The sequence below is a fragment of the Zalophus californianus genome, chromosome 6 (assembly GCF_009762305.2).
Source record: "Zalophus californianus isolate mZalCal1 chromosome 6, mZalCal1.pri.v2, whole genome shotgun sequence".
Classification (NCBI taxonomy): Eukaryota; Metazoa; Chordata; class Mammalia; order Carnivora; family Otariidae; genus Zalophus; species Zalophus californianus.
In genome coordinates, this window is record NC_045600.1 from 82,251,360 (window position 1) to 82,270,516 (window position 19,157).

General features: G+C 45.7%; 1 protein-coding gene across 5 annotated transcripts in view; it reads left to right on the forward strand.

Annotated features, from left to right (window-relative positions):
* Window positions 1-19,157, forward strand: part of EIF2AK4 (eukaryotic translation initiation factor 2 alpha kinase 4) — a 104,945-nt gene that overhangs the window by 74,207 nt on the left and 11,581 nt on the right. For all 5 annotated transcript variants that reach the window (XM_027569726.2, XM_027569728.2, XM_027569725.2 and 2 more), the window contains 11 exons: window positions 176-248; window positions 859-980; window positions 2,951-3,000; window positions 3,945-4,113; window positions 5,202-5,318; window positions 6,677-6,742; window positions 9,560-9,730; window positions 10,095-10,229; window positions 13,371-13,478; window positions 14,257-14,385; window positions 15,835-15,921. In XM_027569726.2, the coding sequence (XP_027425527.2) occupies window positions 176-248; window positions 859-980; window positions 2,951-3,000; window positions 3,945-4,113; window positions 5,202-5,318; window positions 6,677-6,742; window positions 9,560-9,730; window positions 10,095-10,229; window positions 13,371-13,478; window positions 14,257-14,385; window positions 15,835-15,921 (1,227 nt within the window). The remainder of the gene's footprint in view (window positions 1-175; window positions 249-858; window positions 981-2,950; window positions 3,001-3,944; window positions 4,114-5,201; window positions 5,319-6,676; window positions 6,743-9,559; window positions 9,731-10,094; window positions 10,230-13,370; window positions 13,479-14,256; window positions 14,386-15,834; window positions 15,922-19,157) is intronic.

Sequence of the window (19,157 nt, forward strand, 5' to 3'; positions counted from 1 at the left end):
CGGGATGTACTGCTTTTCTTCCCTCCCTGTGCATGTTCAGAAAGGGACTAATTGCTGACGTTTCTTTTATGGTCTTGGGAATAAATAATGTGATGCTTATTACAAGCTACAGATGAATATTTTAGGGGGTCCTTTTGATTTGGCTTTGATGACATGTTAATTGGTCATATTTTAGGGCTTCTCAATCCGTACATCCAAGATACAGCAACATGTGTGTGACACTGTCATCCGCGTTTTTAAAAGACACGGTATGTCCTTTTTAAAAAAATCATAGGCCTTTTCAAAGAGTGTTTTGTTTCATCTTTAGAAAGCACTGTTAATAGATTTTGGCTGCAACCATATTTTATCTTTATTTATTTACTTAAGATTTTATTTATTTGTCAGGTAGAGAGAGAGTATGAGGAGTTGGGGGGAGAGGCAGAGGGAGAGGGAGAAGCAGACTCACCACTGAGCAAAGAGCCCGATGTGGGGCTTGATCCCAGCACCCTGGGATCATGACCTGAGCTGAAGGCAGATGTTTAACCGACTGAGCCACCCAGGCGTCCCTGTATTTACCTTTAAATTCAGTACCAGGCACTTGACTTCATGTGAAATTTAAGCTTGTTTTTAACACTCAGCTTGTTGAGGAGAAGATTTGAATATTAGAGACTTGTTACTAAAATACAGTTGGGTTGTGGAGTCAGAAATAAGACTGGTTAACAAACTTGACCTCAGATGAGCTGTCCATTAGTGGAGTCAGAGAGCTGAAGACTGCTTGCTGGTGATTTCAGCGGCCGGTAGCAGATGACTTCACAGTCAGGTCTGTGTTTCATTTTCAGTTGCCTTGATGATCAGTTATTTTTTTCTAACTTGGTGTAGGAGCTGTCCAGTTGTGTACCCCACTCCTGCTTCCCCAAAATAGGCAAATATATGAGCACAATGAAGCCGCCTTATTCATGGACCACAGCGGGATGCTGGTGATGCTTCCTTTTGACCTGCGGGTGAGGCTGGGAATGCCCTGGGGCAGGCCAGATGCCATGTCTGGCCACGGGTGGATTACCCTTAGCCATCACTTTTCCTCCTCGGCTTATATTCTAAACATCAGCTTTAGGAAACACATTGTTGAGGGAGTTAATCGGGGCGAGAGCATCACTGGAATTCAGTGAACATCTAACCTTGTGTACGTCCAGCTTGCTCATAGCACAAGTGCTTACAACCCTAGAACCTGGGCCCCTGCATTGCCAATGCCACGTCTGCGCCCAGGGTTGAGTTCTGCCGAGTGACCTCCGCGGCTTGCCCTGGCCACAGATGAACACAGTTGTTTTCTTCACCTCCTAGCTAGATTTTCACTAAATTCCTAACGTGTTAATGCAGAGAACAGTTAAATTCTCCTAACAGCAAGTGCCTCTGCGAATGAGGTGTGCTGAATTCTGTTCGTGCTTGCTTGCTTCTGATCCCCAGGGTTCCTCTGACGGGTTACCCACTCACATAGTGTGGCCTACTGACGACCCCATCTGCAGTCTTGTACATGCATGAGACAAGGCAGTTTCATTCCCCTCGTGTACAGAAAGCGCTGACAAGTGGAAAGATGAGCAAAGGATATAACCAGGCAGTTCTCAGAGAATGCACGGGGCTGATAAACCTCTGGAACAATGTTCAGCCTCATGCATAATAAAGCAACGCAGAGAAAAGGTATCTCGACTTCACCCACTGGATGGATAAAAATATTTAAATTGCTATACTTAAAACTGGCTGTTTATTCTTTAGACATCAGGAGACTGAAGTGCAGATTTTTTTCTTAAGATTGATTTATTTGGGAGCGAGAGCACGAATGGAAGGGTGGAACAGAGAGAGGGAGGGTGGAGAGAATCTCAAGTAGACTCCCTACTGAGCATGGGACCCGATGCGGGGCTGGATCTCATGACCTCAAGATCATGACCTGAGCTGAAATCAAGAGTCGGACGCTCAGCCTACTCAGCCACCCAGGCACCCCTAAAGTCCAGATTTTTAAACATCAGCTTGCTTTCTGTGATCTAATAGTCATTCCCCCCAAAGAAAAAGTGAGTACCCTTTAAGAATTTGATCCATAGTAAATGGCACGATGTTAGATCTTTTGGGACAATCTGACAGTAATTTCATAAGTTGTGGTTATTATTAGTGGGTGGGTAAGAATTTCACCTGGAAGACCACAGGAGAATCAGGGAAATCACCATAATAGAGAAGACCCATTTTGATTGCATTATCATAAATGACACTTGAAAAAACATTTGTTATTTACATAATTCACATTATTTACAGTAGCCAAGCTATGGGAACACCCCAAGCGTCCTTCGATAGATGAATGAATGAAGAATATGTGGTATATACCATGGAATATTATTCAGTCATAAAAAGAATGAACTCTTGCCATGTGCAACAACATGGATGAAACTAGAGGGTATTATGCTAAGTACAATAAGTCTGAGAAAGACAAACACTGTATGATTTCACTTCTGTCTGGAATCTAGAAAACAAAAAAAACCCAGACCCTTAACTACAGAGAACAAACTGGTGATTGCCAGAGGGGAGGTGGGGGGGTGGGGAATGGAAAAATAGATAAAGGGGAAAAAGTCACAGGTAACCAGATAACTTGCACTGATTTTAACTTGGCATAATAAAATTGGACAGAGCATATTTAATTAAAAGTGAATTTTTCTCAAATTTGAAATCCTAAGAAATGCAGTGACTAAGGTTGGTGGCATGCTCAGCAGTGGGGTCTGCTGCCGACTGACCACCTCAGGAACATTTCAGGAACGTGAATGGCGAGCCGTTCACTACTCTGTGAATATACTAAAACCACTGAGTTGTATACTGTAAAAGGGTAGGACTCTCTGGTATGTGAGTTATATCGTAACAAAGCTATTAATAAAAAAACCAAAAGGAGGGGTTGTTGGCACATTTTGACGCTGACCCTTGAAACTTTGTGTTTCAGATTCCTTTTGCAAGATACGTGGCAAGAAATAATATATTGAATTTGAAACGGTACGAAACTCCGGGGGCTTTATTTGGTGGATGTGGGAGAGAAACCAAAGAAGGATGTTGTATCATCTGTGATCCTTAAACAGCAACGAATTTGGGGTTTGAATTTTGGGTTTAAAGTAGTGAGTTTGGAATATGGTCCCAGTGCTCAGCCACAGTACCCCTTTGCGGGGTGACAAAGACTCAGCCTTCCGTTTAGTGGATCATGTAGCTGTTGCAGGGTAGGTACCCTGAAGCTCCTGCCGTCTATTCTCTGCCTTCTAACGTTCCCAAGCAACAGAACTAATTATTTTCACAAATGGTTGCTTGACAAAAACATATGGCTGTCCTTGATTCCACATGGCCCCTTTTAAAAACTTAATTGGAGGGACAAATGGCCAGCGGTCTCTGTGTGAAACCTGCCTCCACAGGTAACTGAACAAAAGCTGTTTGTAGAGAAATGGAGTAAACCCAGCAGGTGTGCCGAATGCTCGGAGCCTCCGGGCACTTAGCAGTGGAGAAGGGTTTTCTGTACATTCAGATCCTGCAGAGGGCGAGCAGCGAGATCTTCATAAATTGGAGCAGTATTGCTGCCAGTGAGGCACCCTACTTGAAAGCCTTTCCTCACACGAAGTCAGAGCTCTTTGTGTGCTTTTATTCTCAGCTGCATGTGAACAATTAATTAATAGTCATGGTCCTTAGGTGTATCCCTGTGTAGAGAGCAAGTACTAAAGGTAAAATTATTTCTTGTGTGCAATTTTATCTCTATTTCAGACATGAAAAAAAAAAACGAAGCCCCGTAGTTTAATAGTGGCCCCCCTAGGAATTGGCACCTAAATCTGTCTTTAAGGTCTCTTGCTTATACCACTGATTAATTTTCTCCTGTTTCTTTTCTCTTGTTCAATGATCTCTTGCATGTATATGATTCCAGTAAGCAGTGACCTGGGTTTCTGGGTTTCTCTCTCCAGATACTGCATAGAGCGTGTGTTCAGACCTCGCAAGTTAGACCGATTTCATCCCAAAGAGCTTCTGGAATGTGCATTCGATATTGTCACGTCTACCACCAATAGCTCTCTGCCCACTGCCGAAGTCATCTACACGATCTGTGAGATCATCCAGGAGTTCCCGGCACTTCAGGTTACTTTCCTGGGTCTGATGTCCCGAGGTCACCCCGCTCGAGTCCTTGACCCAGGGGTGGGCTGTGGCGGGGGGGGCATGCCTACAACAGAACTGCCCCTCACTTGGTGCCGGCAGTGGGCCACATTTTACTAGGATAACGGAGAAGAGTTTGATGAGGTTACTTGTGGGTTTCTCTCAGGCTCTCACCCCTGCCTTGACAGGAGTGGGTTTTGTCTTCACCTATTTTGGGGGAAGGGTGTTGTTGCTCTGCCCATTCTTCCACAGCGCGAGAAATGAGCTCAGATTCCTAGGATGCTTTTAGCACGGTCACCCTGCTCCGCACCCTCTCTGGTCCCCTCCTGCTCTCCGCCCTGGCTCTCAGCTCCCCAGCTTCACTTGGCGTCAAGCCGGCGTCCCGCCTCACCGGTGGAGACTGCTTCTAGTACAACTGCTGGCTCTCCTCAGGCCTTGCCTCTGGGTCCCACACACGGGGCCGCCCCCCGCTCCCCAACTGCTGTGCCTGTCGTGGCATTCCTCATCTAGAAGGACCGCCTTCCCAGCCGTGGTGGGCGCCCCTTCTGCCCCGGGAGCCTGCCTGCGCCCTCATCGGTTGGCCGGCCACCTTTCCTTCCCACCCTCCCTGCCCTCGAGGGGAAAGGCCACCTGCTCCTCGAGGGCAGAGCCGAGGCGAGGCGGCCCCTTTTTCTGTAGAGCCCGCTGGCCCCAGCTCAGCTCGCCGCTCGCTACTCTGGGAGCGCTTACCCGTTACCACGGTTGCTCCCCAGCCTGTCCTTGAACGGCAGTGACTGACTACTCACCCCTGTCCCCTCCCTTGCTGAAGACTGTGTGGACTCATTCAGGCTTTTCACCAGAGCTGGGGACCGAAGTGGTTTAGATACGTATGATGAAGGGTTTGATTATATTATACTCTTTGATTATGACAATGTAAAAGGCATGCTTATGAGAAAATAAACTAGGAGGCAATATGCCAAAATTCAGTCCTTCCACAGTCTGCCGCCTGGATGGTAAGTTGGTGACAAGCTGCTGGCTTTGGTCAGATACCTGCTTTTATGGTGAAACTAATAATTTTTCTTTTCGTATCCTAGGAAAGAAATTACAGTATCTCCTTGAACCATACCATGTTATTGAAAGCAATCCTCCTACACTGTGGGATCCCCGAAGAGAAACTCAGTCAAGTCTATGTTATTCTGTATGATGCTGTGGTAAGCATTTAATTCCTTCGACTTGATATTGAAGGATGATAATAGTTCATAACTTTTTTTTCCCCATAACTGTTTTCTTAGTGATGGGACCATAGAACTGAATGGGGAGTTTTAGCTCCTTCCCTCATTTCTCTAAAGTTAAAAAAAAACAAAACAAAACAGTTGGAGGGAGTGATTGTATTGAGAATAAAGGACTTATGCTCTCTGCTTAATTCTTCCAACCCACCTGTACTTATCAGTAAAGTCATTTATAGATGTGGTCATTGGGATTTTTGGTTGAATTGGGAGAGAGTGGTTTAGCCCTCGGCTGGAGCCTTAGCACCTGCTTCCTGTGGGGCCGGGGCAATAGCCCCTCCAGTTACTCTTCCCAGCTGAGCCAGATCGTAGTACTCATTGCTCTCCAGTATGTGTGCAGGTGCTCTGTGGTACGTAGGCAGGGCCTGGAGGGGAGTCGCTGAAAATTGTGTTTTATTTTATTTTATTTTAATTAATTAATTAATTAATTAATTATTTGGCAGAGAGAGAAAGAGAGACACACAGTGAGAGAAGGAACACAAGCAGGAGGGAGTGGGAAGGGGAGAAGCAGGCTTCCCGCGGAGCAGGGAGCCCGATGCGGGGCTCGATCCCAGGACCCTGGGATCATGACCTGAGCCAAAGGCAGACGCTTAACCGACTGAGCCCCCCGGGCGCCTCAGGCTGTTTTCTAGACACCAAAAGCCTAAGTCGCTTCTCTCTCATCCGGCAGGTGCACATCAGGGGTCCTAGTTTTACTGTCTGTCCCCGCCCCCTGCAGTGCAGCTGCCGTTGGCAGTAGCGGACACAGTGTGTCCGTTGGACGCTGGCGACGACCCCAGGGATTGTGCAAGGGGGCTGCACGCCATCCTTGTTCATATCCCACAGCCACATGCTAACTGCCTGTCAGCGCACAGCTTTTGCTAGAGGGACATGGATCCATTACTCCCTCGCCATCCAGACAGAAACCCCCTGGTTCGGTCTGCCCAGCTCTGGGTTGCCTCATCATTCAGCAAGGTTAATTCTTTTATGTCAGGAGTTTTCATATTTTAAGACACATATTAGGGGTGCCTGGCTGGCTCACTAGAGCATGCAACTCTTGATCTCGGGGTTGTGGGTTTGAGCCCCACATTGGGTGTAGAAATTACTTAAAAATCTTAAAAAAAAAAAAAAAGACAAATGTTAATTTTATGTGAATGGAAAAAGAATTAATCCATCCTTCATGATTAGGAGCAGTTTGTCCAAAATGGAGGGTATATACTTGTCAGAATGTGCCTGGAGAGCATATCTTTATGTTCAGGGCCAAATCTGGTGACTCTCATTGTTCCCTTTCTCTTCCACGTTAGACAGAAAAGCTGACGAGGAGAGAAGTGGAAGCCAAGTTTTGTAATCTGTCTTTGTCGTCTAACAGTGTAAGTACCCAGTGATGGAGCTCTTAGAGCTTTCTCCGTAACTTACGGTACCCCGATTCTCAAGGCAGTGAGGCAGGGCTGGGCTGTCTGCTGGCGCCTCACAGACAGGTTTCCCTTAAGTGTTCATAGGTTCCATGGTAACCTCGGGGACTAGGGGAAGAGAGCCCAGCGCTGGGCTCAAAGTCTGCCTCTCCACGCTGCTGTTCACCGTGGGGTCATCATCCTGTTCTTTCTGGATCACCAGCTGCTTTGCTCTCCCGCCCTGTGTGGGGCCGTGCTCGGCAGAGCCTCCTGCTGAGCGAGCGGGTCTAGTATTGGTTGTCCTCTTCTGGAATAGATCCTAGGGGACTGGAATGAGGCACAGAGCTCTGCACATCCATCTGGGTTTCCCCCACTACCCTACCCCCCGATCTTCCAACACATCAGAGTTGAATTAAAGCTCCTGCTTTTCTGGTACATTTCTTACCCCTAAGATCTAACATTTGATCCCAGTGGCAATGAGGACTATCTCATGGGGTAAGCAGGTTTGTCCTGTTCTCTCAGCAGGCATCAGATTGGTCTCTAATCTTTGGCACAGTAACCCATACTTCATGGAGTCACTGGATAGCTGAAGACAACGGGGATTTCTGACATTTTCCTGAATATTTAGATAAGAAGAGATACTTCTTTTTTTTTTTATAAATTTTTTTTAAAGATTTTATTTATTTGAGAGAGAGAAAGAGAGCGCATGAGAGGGGGTTGGGTCAGAGGGAGAAGCAGACTCCCTGCTGAGCAGGGAGCCCGATGTGGGACTCGATCCCGGGTCTCCAGGATCATGACCTGAGCCGAAGGCAGTCGCTTAACCAACTGAGCCACCCAGGTGCCTAAGAAGAGATACTTCTTTAAAACTTCCCCAGAAGCCCTCAGCCCTGGTGGGGCACTCAATGACATGATCCTATGATGATCAGCAAATTCATGTATAGGATAGATTAAAATATGACTATACACAGGCCAGGCAGAAATGCTCATTCTTTTGACCTACACACCTACAGTATGGCGGACATAGTGCTAGGCATAAAGGAGTCAGCTGAAGACTCCATAGGCTGCCCTCAACTTAATTCATATTGGCCTTTTAAAAAGCCATGGGGGGCTCCGTGCAGCATCTGTCTACCCTCGGCTCTCTAACCAAACTTGCACACACAGACTGCAGCTCATAGCAGTCAGCATGCAGTCAGGGAGAGTCAACCAGATTACACAGCCTAGGAGTTCGAGAAATTAAGCCAGGTTAAATTTTAGATGTTACATAGAGAAGGAGATATTAATGGTACACAAAGTGACCAGTGATAAAATATTTTAATATGAAGCACAGTATTTACATAGTTCTCTAGACAAGTACACAGCACATACCTATGAGCAGAAATAGTTCCATAAATAGCATGAAGAATCTGCTCAAGAAACTGCCCAGTCTGGTGATTCCTTACTTGAAGGCTCAAGCCCAAAAGTTTCTTTGAACTAATGTCACATTTCAAACATATTTCACACTTGCACACGATAGCTGCCTCAGTTGCTAAAATGTCAGCTTCTTTTTGTTAAATCTCTGGTTATCTGATGATGAGCATCAGTTCAAACTTGTACGTTTGATTAGCTTAAAAATGGAAAAATTAGCACCTAATAAAGACATTTGGTGCTGTCATTATTTAAAAATGGAACTCTGAAGATACTAGAAAAGGAAGTAGAAATAGTGCAAGCCAGTGTCTGGCCCAGTGTTGTGATTTTACAGATGAGCCAACTCCGGCCCAGAGATGCTATGACTTGTCCCAAGTCACATGGAGTTTGTGGATGATGGGGTGAAGATGCTTATCTGGAGATAGCGACTCTAGTGCTTCTGGTAGTTTATTAATGGGGTAATTTAATGTTAAAATTTGAGAAGAAATAGTTTTTTATTTTAAGAAGAAAAACATTTAGTATAGTAAGGAAATTGAGATTATATTACTTTTTGGATTTAAAAAAATACATGTGGTGTATGATTCTTATATTAAACTGAATTAATCTGAGTTTTCATTCATCTCTGTTTCCATGTGCCAATTTATCGTTGAACCAGGTCATGCTTATGTAGTCTTAAAATAGCTATAATTCTGTTTAACTCGCAGGAGCTCAAGTGGAAATTTCTTTCTGGTTTAGACTGTAGTTCCTGCTTCCCCTGCTGTGGGCCAGGGACTGGGCCTGGCCCACAGATCATCTCTAGCCATTGCCCTCGTGTGGAAGACGATGGGTACAGCGGCTGGGAGCTGGGATGGAGGGGTGAGCCAGAGGGAGGGAAGGATCAGGGGGCTGTCTGTGGGAGGTGACACCCAAGTGGCACCCCAAGGCTCCAAACAGGAATGATTCAAGCAAAGGGAGCAGAGGGAATTTCTGGCTACTTCAGAGTAGAATTAGAACCAGTCAGACTTTGCCTTCCTGTGTGCCCCCCCCCACCGCCCTCCCCATTTCTGTGCCTGCAGGAACGGGAGTTGATGAGAATGAGGAAGGTAAAAAAGAACAATCCTGGCTTGGAAGTCTTGTCATGGTGGCTCAGCTAGTACAAGGGACTGCTCTGCTGGGGGCAAGCGTTCACTGGGAGTAGGTGCCCAGAGCACTCCTGTGAGGTGCTTTTGAGCTGCTGGAAAAGGGTAATTCGTAGTCAGGTTCCCAGTAAAGGTTGAAATGGCCTCTGACCACAAAATCCCTGCTCCTGGCGGGAGCACAAGCTCCGCTCTGTCCCCCTTGTGTCCGAACACCATGTGGAATGCGTCTTCCCTGCCATGGGTCGGAAGCTAAATGTGCCCCTTTGCTTCCCAGCTGTGTCGACTCTACAAATTCATCGAGCAGAAGGGAGATTTGCAAGATGTAACACCAGCAATAAATTCATTAATAAAACAGAAAACAGGCATTGCCCAACTGGTGAAGTACGGCTTAAAAGACCTGGAGGAGATTGTCGGGCTGTTGAAGAAACTCGGCATCAAGTTACAGGTTGGGCCACCGCTGGATTCCTGTGGTGCCAGCACAGGGCAAAATGGGGTTTTTGAGTTAATGCTAGGACGTGTTCTCTCCGCCCCCCCTCCCCCCCCCCCCCCGCCAGAACTCTGCTTTCCCCATTTGGGAACTTATGATTTCTAGTAATAATTTTGGCTTCAATCAGAATGTCCTTGCAAGCATCACAATTCCTATCATACGGCAAGTCTGACGATGTCAGTTAGCCTCAGCCAAGCGCTGATTCCTGAAGAGAGCAGAGTCCTCACCTCGCAGGCTGTACTTAGACATATTCCTGATTGCTCTGACGCTACCCATGGAAAACCACACCCTTGACGTGTCCGCATGGGCTTGTACTTCACAGGTCTCAATCAATTTGGGCTTGGTTTACAAGGTGCAACAGCACAACGGAGTCATCTTCCAATTTGTGGCGGTCATCAGGCGGAGGCAGAGGGCTGTATCGGAAATCCTTGCCGCCGGCGGCAGATATGACCTGCTGGTGAGGGCTCACCCCGGATTTGTTGGTTGATAGAGTCTGGCTTAATTTCCTTTCTTTCTCAGGTGGTGTTTTGAAATATTCCACACCTTCAGAAAAATTGAACCAGTGGTATAATTGAACACCTGCATGATTTTTAGCTAGGAATAGAAAAGTACTGTGAACCACATTTGTAGTGTTTGTGACTTTTTATTTTAAAATAATTACAGGTTTACAGGAAGTTGCAAAGATAGTACAGAGAGATCTTGCATGCCTTTTGTTCATTTTCTTGAATGGTTAAATCTGGCAGAACTAGAATAAAATAATCAAAACCAGGACACGGACGTTGGTACACTGTATGTGTATAACTCTGTGCCATTGCTACTGCATGTGTGGGGTCTCGTCACCACCACCACAACCGAGATACAGAGCTCCTCTGTCACCATGAAGATCCGTGGGTGCTGACGTTTACTAGTTCAAGTGAAATATGGAATGTTTACCTCCCTGGAGGTCCCTATACCCTTCCTGCCATTTATAATATAATTGTCTTAAATATTTCCTCTCCATACATTGAGGTTCACATCAGACAGTGTTAGGCTTTTGCTTCAGCTATCAAATGCTGAGAAACTCAAGAGGAGAAGAAAGTCTGTTGTACTTGACCCAAATTTCTGGTTTCTGATGAGAAATGGGCTGTTGTTTGAGTTTTGCCCTATAGGAAAGTTGATTTTCACTCAATGCTTTTAAGATTTTTTTTTCTTTGTCTTTAGTTTGAAATTTGATCATGACGTGTCTTGGCATGACTTTCTTTGGATTTATACTCTTTGGGATTATCTCAGCTTCTTGAATCTAGAGCTTTATGTCCTTTTCCAGTGTGGGCCCCCCACCAAGCCCCCCAGCAGGGTGGCATCAGAGAAGACTAAATGGGAGCTAAGATTTTTATATGTGCCTGGGGTAGTGCCCCCCACCCCCAAACAGTGTCATGGGTGAACGAAAGGATTACAGACCCTCACCTGCACTCAAGCAGTAACGAGGCCACCCTCCCCACAGTACCAGTAAAGACATGTTTCGGGCATATTTTTCTAATATCTTTTACGTGTTACCCTCTTTTTGCTCTCCTTCTAGGATTCTGATGACAAATGTTCAAGTTTTTGCTATATCCCTGAGGTTCTGGGGCCTTCGGCTTTACAGTCTGTTTTCTCTCTTCTTCAGATTGAATAGTTTCTATTGTTTCATCTTCATTTTCATTGATTATTTCCACCGTTTTCCCCATTCTGCTGTTGAGCCCATCCAGAGGATTTTTTATCTCCTCCTTCTCTGCTGAGACTTTCTATTCTTTTTTCATCTCAAGCCTGTTCGTCATGCTTGTCGAAGCATTTTCGTGGTGGTTGCTTTAAAATCCTTGTCAGATATTTCCAACATCTGTGTCATCCTGTTTTTGGTGTCTGTTGATTGTCTTTTACACATTTTGAGATCTTCTTGGTTCTTGCCATGATGTGTGATTTTCACTTGTACCCTGGATATTTTAAGTATTATGAGACTCTGGAGCTTAGCTAGATCTTTAGGTTTAGCAGGCCTCCCCAAGAGCACAAGTAGGGGCAGGAGGTGCCACTTTGCTACTTTACTACTGTTGATCGAGGGTAAAGATTCAGGTTCATTACTCGGCTTGCTTCAACGTCCCTAGGCTGGGATGGGTGCCCTGTTCCTGTTCCCACATGCCTCTACTGGTACTATGGTGAGGGGTGGGTGAAGTGGCAGGAGACTGCTGGAGAGCAGGGAAAGTTCCAGCCTCCTACTCAGCCGCCTTGGGCACCTGGCCTCGTTACTGCTTGGGTAGACATGAGGGTCTGTAATCTTTCAGTTCCTGACACTATTTGGAGGGTAGGGAGCACTACCCCAGGCAGATAAAAAAGTCCTGGCTCCCATTTAGTCTTCTCTGATGCTACCCAGCTGGGGCTTGGTGAGAGACGGGGGGCTCCTTACATCTGGGTAAAGGTGTGGGCCCCCACTCAGCCTTTGCTGGTGGGGGCGGGCCTTTTCCTATGGTGTTTGGCTGGAGCAGGGCAGGGGTTATATAAACATTTTCGGCCCTGCCGGGTTGCCCCTTTCTTGATATTCTGGCTAGAGAGAGTGGGCTTCCTGGGGACCTTCTGTTGGTTCTCCTTGGTATATCTGGGTTGTCAGCATGTGTTACCCTCAGATCCCACAGTTCCCGTGCCCGTGTGCTGCCTTTTCTTCACTTCATAGTCTTCTTATATTTGTTTTATAAGTAATGTCCAGGATTTTTAGCTCTACTTAGCAGGAGGAATAGAGAGAAGTGTTCCTGTCTTGGTCCAGAATCAAGAACCTACCTATGTAATTTTAAATTATCTAGGGACATAAAGCAAATAAAAAGAAATGGGTGGAATTTATTTTAATAATATCTTATTTGACCCAAATATCCACAATGTTGTTTCAACATACAGTCCAAATTTTCAAGAAAAAAATTTTTTTAAGATTTTATTTTTTTATTTGTGAAAGAGAGAGAGAGCATGAGCCCAGGAAGTGGCAGGCAGAGGGAGAAGCAGGCTTCCCGCCGAGCAGGGAGCCCGATGCAGGACGCGATCCCAGGACCCCGGGATCATGACCTGAGCCAAAGGTAGATGCTTAACTGCTTGAGCCACCCGGGCGCCCCGAAATTTTCAAAATTTGTGAGCTATTTTACATTTTTTTCTAAGCTTTTGCAAATCAGTGTATATTTAACCCAATATACCCCAAATACTATTTCGGTATGTAATCAGACATCTCAATATGATTAATGAGCTATTTTATATCCTCTTTTTTTCCCCCATTCTGCGTCTTTGCAGTGTCTGTGTACTTCACATACGTTTGGAGTAGTCACGTTGCAGATGCTGAAGCCCACGTGTGGCTAGGCGGCCGCCGTGTTCCACGGTGCGTCTCCAGGCGCAGCACTTGTTACCTTTGCCCCGTTGGCACGGGTGCATGCTCCCACCTTGCCCTCCCCCGGCCCCCTTCTCTCTCTGCGCACCCCCACCACACACGTACTTCCTGTTTGGTTGAACCCTTTGATGAGAAGTTGCTGACAAGTGTGTGCCCTCCAGTCATTGCTTTGCTTATGACTACAGTTTCTGCTCTCTTTCGTAACCAAAGCTGTGCCTTTCTTCCCAGATTCCCCAGTTTAGAGGACCCCAGGCTCTGGGACCAGTCCCCACTGCTGTTGGGGTCAGCATAGCTATAGACAAGATATCTGCGGCGATCCTCAACATGGAAGAGCCTGTAAGTTCCAGTTTTGCCTTCCAGCTTTCCAGTGGGCTCTGAGCGGTCTTTCATTTCATAGTCCTTTATATGGAGCCCTGGATGTGGCAATAGACCGAGGCTTTGGGAGGTCATCTTTGCCATGATAGACAAGCCTAGGACTTGGCATCCGTCCTCGCGTATAAGCCCTTAGCCTCTCTCAGGGGCACCTCGGACAGCTCATCCGTCTTTGCCTGGGCTCACTCCCCTCGTGTCTGATGGACTCTGTAAATGTGAGGCAGAGATGTTGGCAGACGCCCGTCAAAGCCCCTTGTTCAGAAATCCTGCTGCACTCTAAGAGCTATAAATGGTTCTTTTTCCTTTTTGTTTCAGACAAGATTAGTTTTCCCAGAGGAAAAGAATATCTTCTTGCCGGCTTAGGATAGCTGAAATAATTTTCTAAAAAGACTAATATAAAAGGTTTTTGACTTTTTTTTTTTTAAAGATTTTATTTATTTGACAGAGGGAGACACAGCGAGAGAGGGAACACCGGCAGGGGGAGTGGGAGAGGGAGAAGCAGGTTTCCCGCTGAGCAGGGAGCCCGATGCGGGGCTCGATCCCAGGACCCTGGGATCATAACCTGAGCCGAAGGCAGATGCCCCTTGACTTTTTTTTTTTAATTTATTATTATGTCATTGTGAAGCCCAGACTTTTATCGCTTACAAGATTTTGAGATGCCTTTCTTCACATGAGTGCTGCCTCCCTCCTACAGGCCCACAGTCTGCCTACTCTAAATGTAACCGCTCTCTTTCTGATCCAGGTTACAATAAGCTCTTGCGACCTCCTGATCGTAAGCGTTGGCCAGATGTCCACGTCCAGGGCCATCAACCTAACCCAGAAACTGTGGTCTGCGGGAATTACGGCACAAATCATGTATGACTGGTCACAGGTAATGAGGCACAAAGTGCCCCTTGAGTGGAGTGCGTGCGCCCTGGCTGCCATGGCAGACCGTCCTCCCCAGCCTTAGAGTAGGGTTCTCTCAAACTCAACTTCTCTCTGGTTAGAGTTACTTCCGGTGTCAGTTTCTGATTGTTACAGGAACAAAGGACCACAACTCCGTGGTTTAAAACAATACAGGCTGGTTATCTCGCATTTCTGGCGTTCAGAAGTCTGATACCAGTTCCACTAGGCTCCAGTCAAGGTGGCTACCAGGGCCCGTTCCTTCAGAAGGCTTGAGGGGGAGAAGCCATTGCCCTGTCTTATCCAGCCCCTGGAGGCCTCCAGCATCACTCCATTCGTAGTCCCGTCCTTCACCTTCAAACTCAGCAGTGTAGCACTTTCTTTTCTCTCTAAACCTCTCTCTCTGTCTTCCATCTCTGACTCTGACCCTTCTGTCTCCTCTCACAAGGATTCTTACGATTACACTGACCCCACCCAGATGATCCAGGTCATCTCCCTGTCTCAAGATCCGTAACTCAAAGTTCCTTTGCCCCTAGAAGTGAACACACTCACCCAGGGATGACGCTGGGACGTCTTTGCAGGGCCACGATCCAGCCTCGCCCACTTCCCAGAGGCATTTTGTATTGAGCCTGTGTGGGTGGCTGTCTCTCAGACCTCCCACAGCAGCCTGCTCTGGGAATGGAAGTGAGGAAAGGAGCAGCCTTGAACCCGCCTGCCCTTCGGAAAGGGGGGCCTGTAGAGAACGTCTGCCCTGCCACCAGCAGATCACAAAAGGGCGTATGATCCAGTTCGCCCACACTCAGGCGCCCCAGAGCCTGAAGAGACGCCCAGGGAAACAGAACCTCCACCCTCCCTCCTGCTGCTGTCCGTCTTGGTGTGTGTTAGGAAAACCTCCTCAGTCTGCTGAGCAATGATTTTTAATCATTTGACAGAGCAGCACCCTCTCCCATTGGTTCCCTTGTTTCATGAATTGTTAGAGGAGTGTTCTTGCAGAAACCGTGACTTCAGTCCTGCCCCGCGGCAGAACCTGCAGGCGTCCCTGCTCCGCTGCTTGGTGGCTTTAGGCTTCACTTCTGCTTTACACTGTCCGCTGTTTTTTGTTGCCATGGCTTTCCTCAAAGGCCTTCTCGTTGTATCTGTGTGTACTGTGTAATTTTGGCATCTTGCACCAAGATTTGAAGCTTTTGAAAACCTCTTACTGTGTCCCGAGCACATTGATTGTCCATGGCCCCTGAGGACAGCAGTGAAAGTAAGAAAAGCAAGGTCTTACTGCTCCTTTGAATTCTTACTCTTCTGGCTTCATATTAATAGCTCCTGAAGTCAGCAGGTTAGTAAATCCCTTTGAAAATACAGTTGGACACCGTGTTTTCAGTCTCCCTAAGTACTTGAAGCCGCTCTAGGCGCTCTGTGTTTATCTCACCTGCTGTGTTTGTTTCAGTCCCAAGAGGAGCTACAGGAATACTGCAGACATCACGAAATCACCTACGTGGCCCTCGTCTCAGATAAAGGAGGAGGCTATGTCAAGGTACAGACCCAAGGAAATGGTTCACAGTTCACAGTCAGATTTCCCAAACTGTGTATTGGGAGCACCCAACTTCCCACTGTCCCCTGGCCTTGGGTGTGGGTGGAAATCCATTATTGTATTTGTTGGGCCTGTGTTTAGAGAAAGGCTGTAGAGTAAGAGACAGTGAATCTGAACCCTTCCCTTCCAGCTTAAAAAATAAAAAATCAAAAATAGTGGCAGTAGGTTTTTCCTACTTTTCTACCTCTGTTCCCTTTCTTCATCTAAGAAAATAGGAATAGTGACCACACTGATACCTGCTGGTTGGCATATCCTGTGGCTGTTTCCTAACCAGTTTTACTGTTACCTTTAACTTAACAAACCTCATAAATATATCAACTTCTAACCTTTATTTCTATTTTTAAGGGAAAAAAAAAATCAACGTATTTTCCCCCTTTTAATGTCTTTGTCAGGTTTTGATATCTGGGTAATGTTGGCCTCATCAATGAGTTGGACAGTGTCCTCTCCTCTTCTGTTTTCTGAAAGATTTTTGTGTACAGGTGGTATTATTTCATCCTCAGATGTTTGGTCAGACTCAGCAGTGAAGCCACAAGGGCCTAGACAGAGAGCCGTTCAGCTCCTCTTTCTGAATAAGTGAGTCTGAGTAGTTAATCTTCCCCAGAATGTTCCCATTTCATCTAAATTTTCAAATACTCTCTTTTACTATCTGTAGGATCTGTAATGATAATCCCCTCTTTCATTCCTGCTCGTTAGTAATTTATGTCTCCCATCCTTCCCCTTTTTTTACTTCACCAGGCTGGCTAGAGGTTTATCAATTTCATTTGTCTGTTCAGAAAACCAGCTTTTGATGTCATTGATTTTTCTCTTATTTTTTTGTTCATTTGTTTTCTGTTTTACTGATTTCCATTCTATTCTTCTTCATTCTGCTAATTGTGGATTTAGTTTATTCCTTTTCCAGTTTTCTTCAGGTGGAACTTTAGGTTAGGGGTAGATAAACAACAGCCCGTAGGCTAAATCTGGCACACAGCCTATTTCTGTATGGCCTGGGAGCTACAAATCTTTTTTACGTTCTCTATTTAAAAAAAAACAAGGATGTGACAGACAGCATGTGGCCTGCAAAGCCTAAAATACTTACCTGAGCCTTTACAGGGGGAAAAAAAAAAGTTGGCACCTGGCATGGATCAGTAAGTTTAGACTTTACTTTTCTAAGTATAAGCATTTAATGCTATAAAAAGTACTGCATTAGTTGCATCCTGCACATTTTTATATGTGATGCTTTCATTTTCATTTAGTTCAAAATACTTACTAGTTTCTTTGATGATTTCTTCTTTGATCCACAGGTTATTTAGAAATGTGTGGCTTAACTTCCCAGTATTTGGGTATTTTCCAACTATCTTTCTTTCATGATTTCTTTCCTTTTTTTAAAATTTTTATTTTTTTATTTAAGATTTTATTTTTTTATTTTTCGATACACAGACAATGAGAGAGGGAACGCAGGCAGGGGGAGAGGGAGAAGGAGAGGGAGCAGCAGCAGCAGGCTTCCTGCCGAGCAGGGAGCCCAGCCCGATGGCGGGGCTCGATCCCAGGACCCTGGGATCACGACCTAAGCCGAAGGCAGACGCTTAACGACTGAGCCACCCAGGTGCCGCCCTTTTTCTCTTCTCCTTGTAGGACTCTGATTACAGTATATTAATCATTTGATACTGACCCACAGCTCATTAAGACTCTGTTTTCTGTTTTTCCCTTTCCCTTAGCTTTATTCGGGACCATTCACTGATCTTTTTTGCAATATCTCATCTGCTGTTAATCCCATTGCATTTCTTATATTTGTGTCTTTCTATATCTTCCATTTCTCTCTTAGCGTTTTTGTTTCCTTTACATAAAATAGTCATTTTAGGGGCGCCTGGCTGGCTCAGTCAGTAGAGCATGTGACTTTTGATCTCAGGGTTGTAAGTGTAAGCCCCACATTGGGTGTAGAGATAACTTAAAAATAAAATCTTTAAAAAAAAATAGTTGTTTTAAGGTGCTTGCCTACTAATTCCATCATTTCTGAATCTATCTATCATTTCTTCTGGTTATAAGTCTTATTTTCCTACCACTTTGCGTGCCAGTAGTTTTTTTTTTTAAGATTTTATTTATTTATTTGACAGAGAATAAGCAGGGGGAGCTGTAGGCAGAGGCAGAGGGAGAGGGAGAAGTAGACTCTCCACTGAGCAGGGAGGCCAATGTGGGCTTGATCCCAGGACCCTGGGACCATGACCTAAGCCGAAGGCAGACGCTTAACTGACTGAGCCACCCAGACCCTCCTGCCAGTAACTTTTGATTAGTTGTTGGACATTATGAATTTTACATTTCTGGGTGCTAGGTTTTATGTCCCTATAAATACTGTTGGGCTTTGTTCTGGGGTGTAGTTAAAATTCTTGAATTGCTTGATCTTTTTCCAGGCTTCATTTTATGCGTTGTTAGGGTGGATCCAGGGCAGCCGTTAGTCTAGGCCTGAGTTAGCCCCATTACTAGTAAGGCAATACCCTTAGGAGGATTCTGCCTGTTGCCCTGTGTATTCTGAGGTCTCTCCACCCTGATAAGAATAATAAGAACTATTCCCAGCCCTGTGAATTCCAGAAATCATGACGCCTACTCATTTCTGGTGGTTGTTTCCCCAGCCTTGGGCAGTTTTCTTTCACTAATGCACAGATCAGTTCTCTGGCAAGAATTGAGGGGACTTCTCCACAGAGTTTCAGAAATTGATGCGAGTGTGGAGCACTCTTGTCTCCAGTCCTCTGCCTCACAGTCTCTAGCCATCTGGGTCTACCTAAACTCTCTCCCCACCTTGGCAAGACTCCCAGTCTCTGTTTGGGTTTTGCGTTCCTGTGCTGCAATCTGCAGGCTCCCTCAGCACAGTAAACGAGCCCTGGTAGGGCACTTTGTTTACCATATTTTGGAAAATAGTCCTCCACTGCTTGTTGTCTAAGGTCTGAGAAACAGTTGTCCTATGTGTTTTCTCTGACTTTGTAATTGTTTAAGGCAGGAAGGCACTTCTTGTAGTAGTTTATCCTTTATGGGAAGATTTGGAAGTCCCCACTACTCGTCTGCTTGTTAGTCACAAAATCATAAGTGACCCTAAGAACTACTGATCAGGCCTCTTCCAGAGCAGTGACTGCCATCAAGCTTCTGCTGGGTAATCTGTACCATAACACACTGCGAAAATGATTAACGGATTTTAAAAACTTGAATCAGTT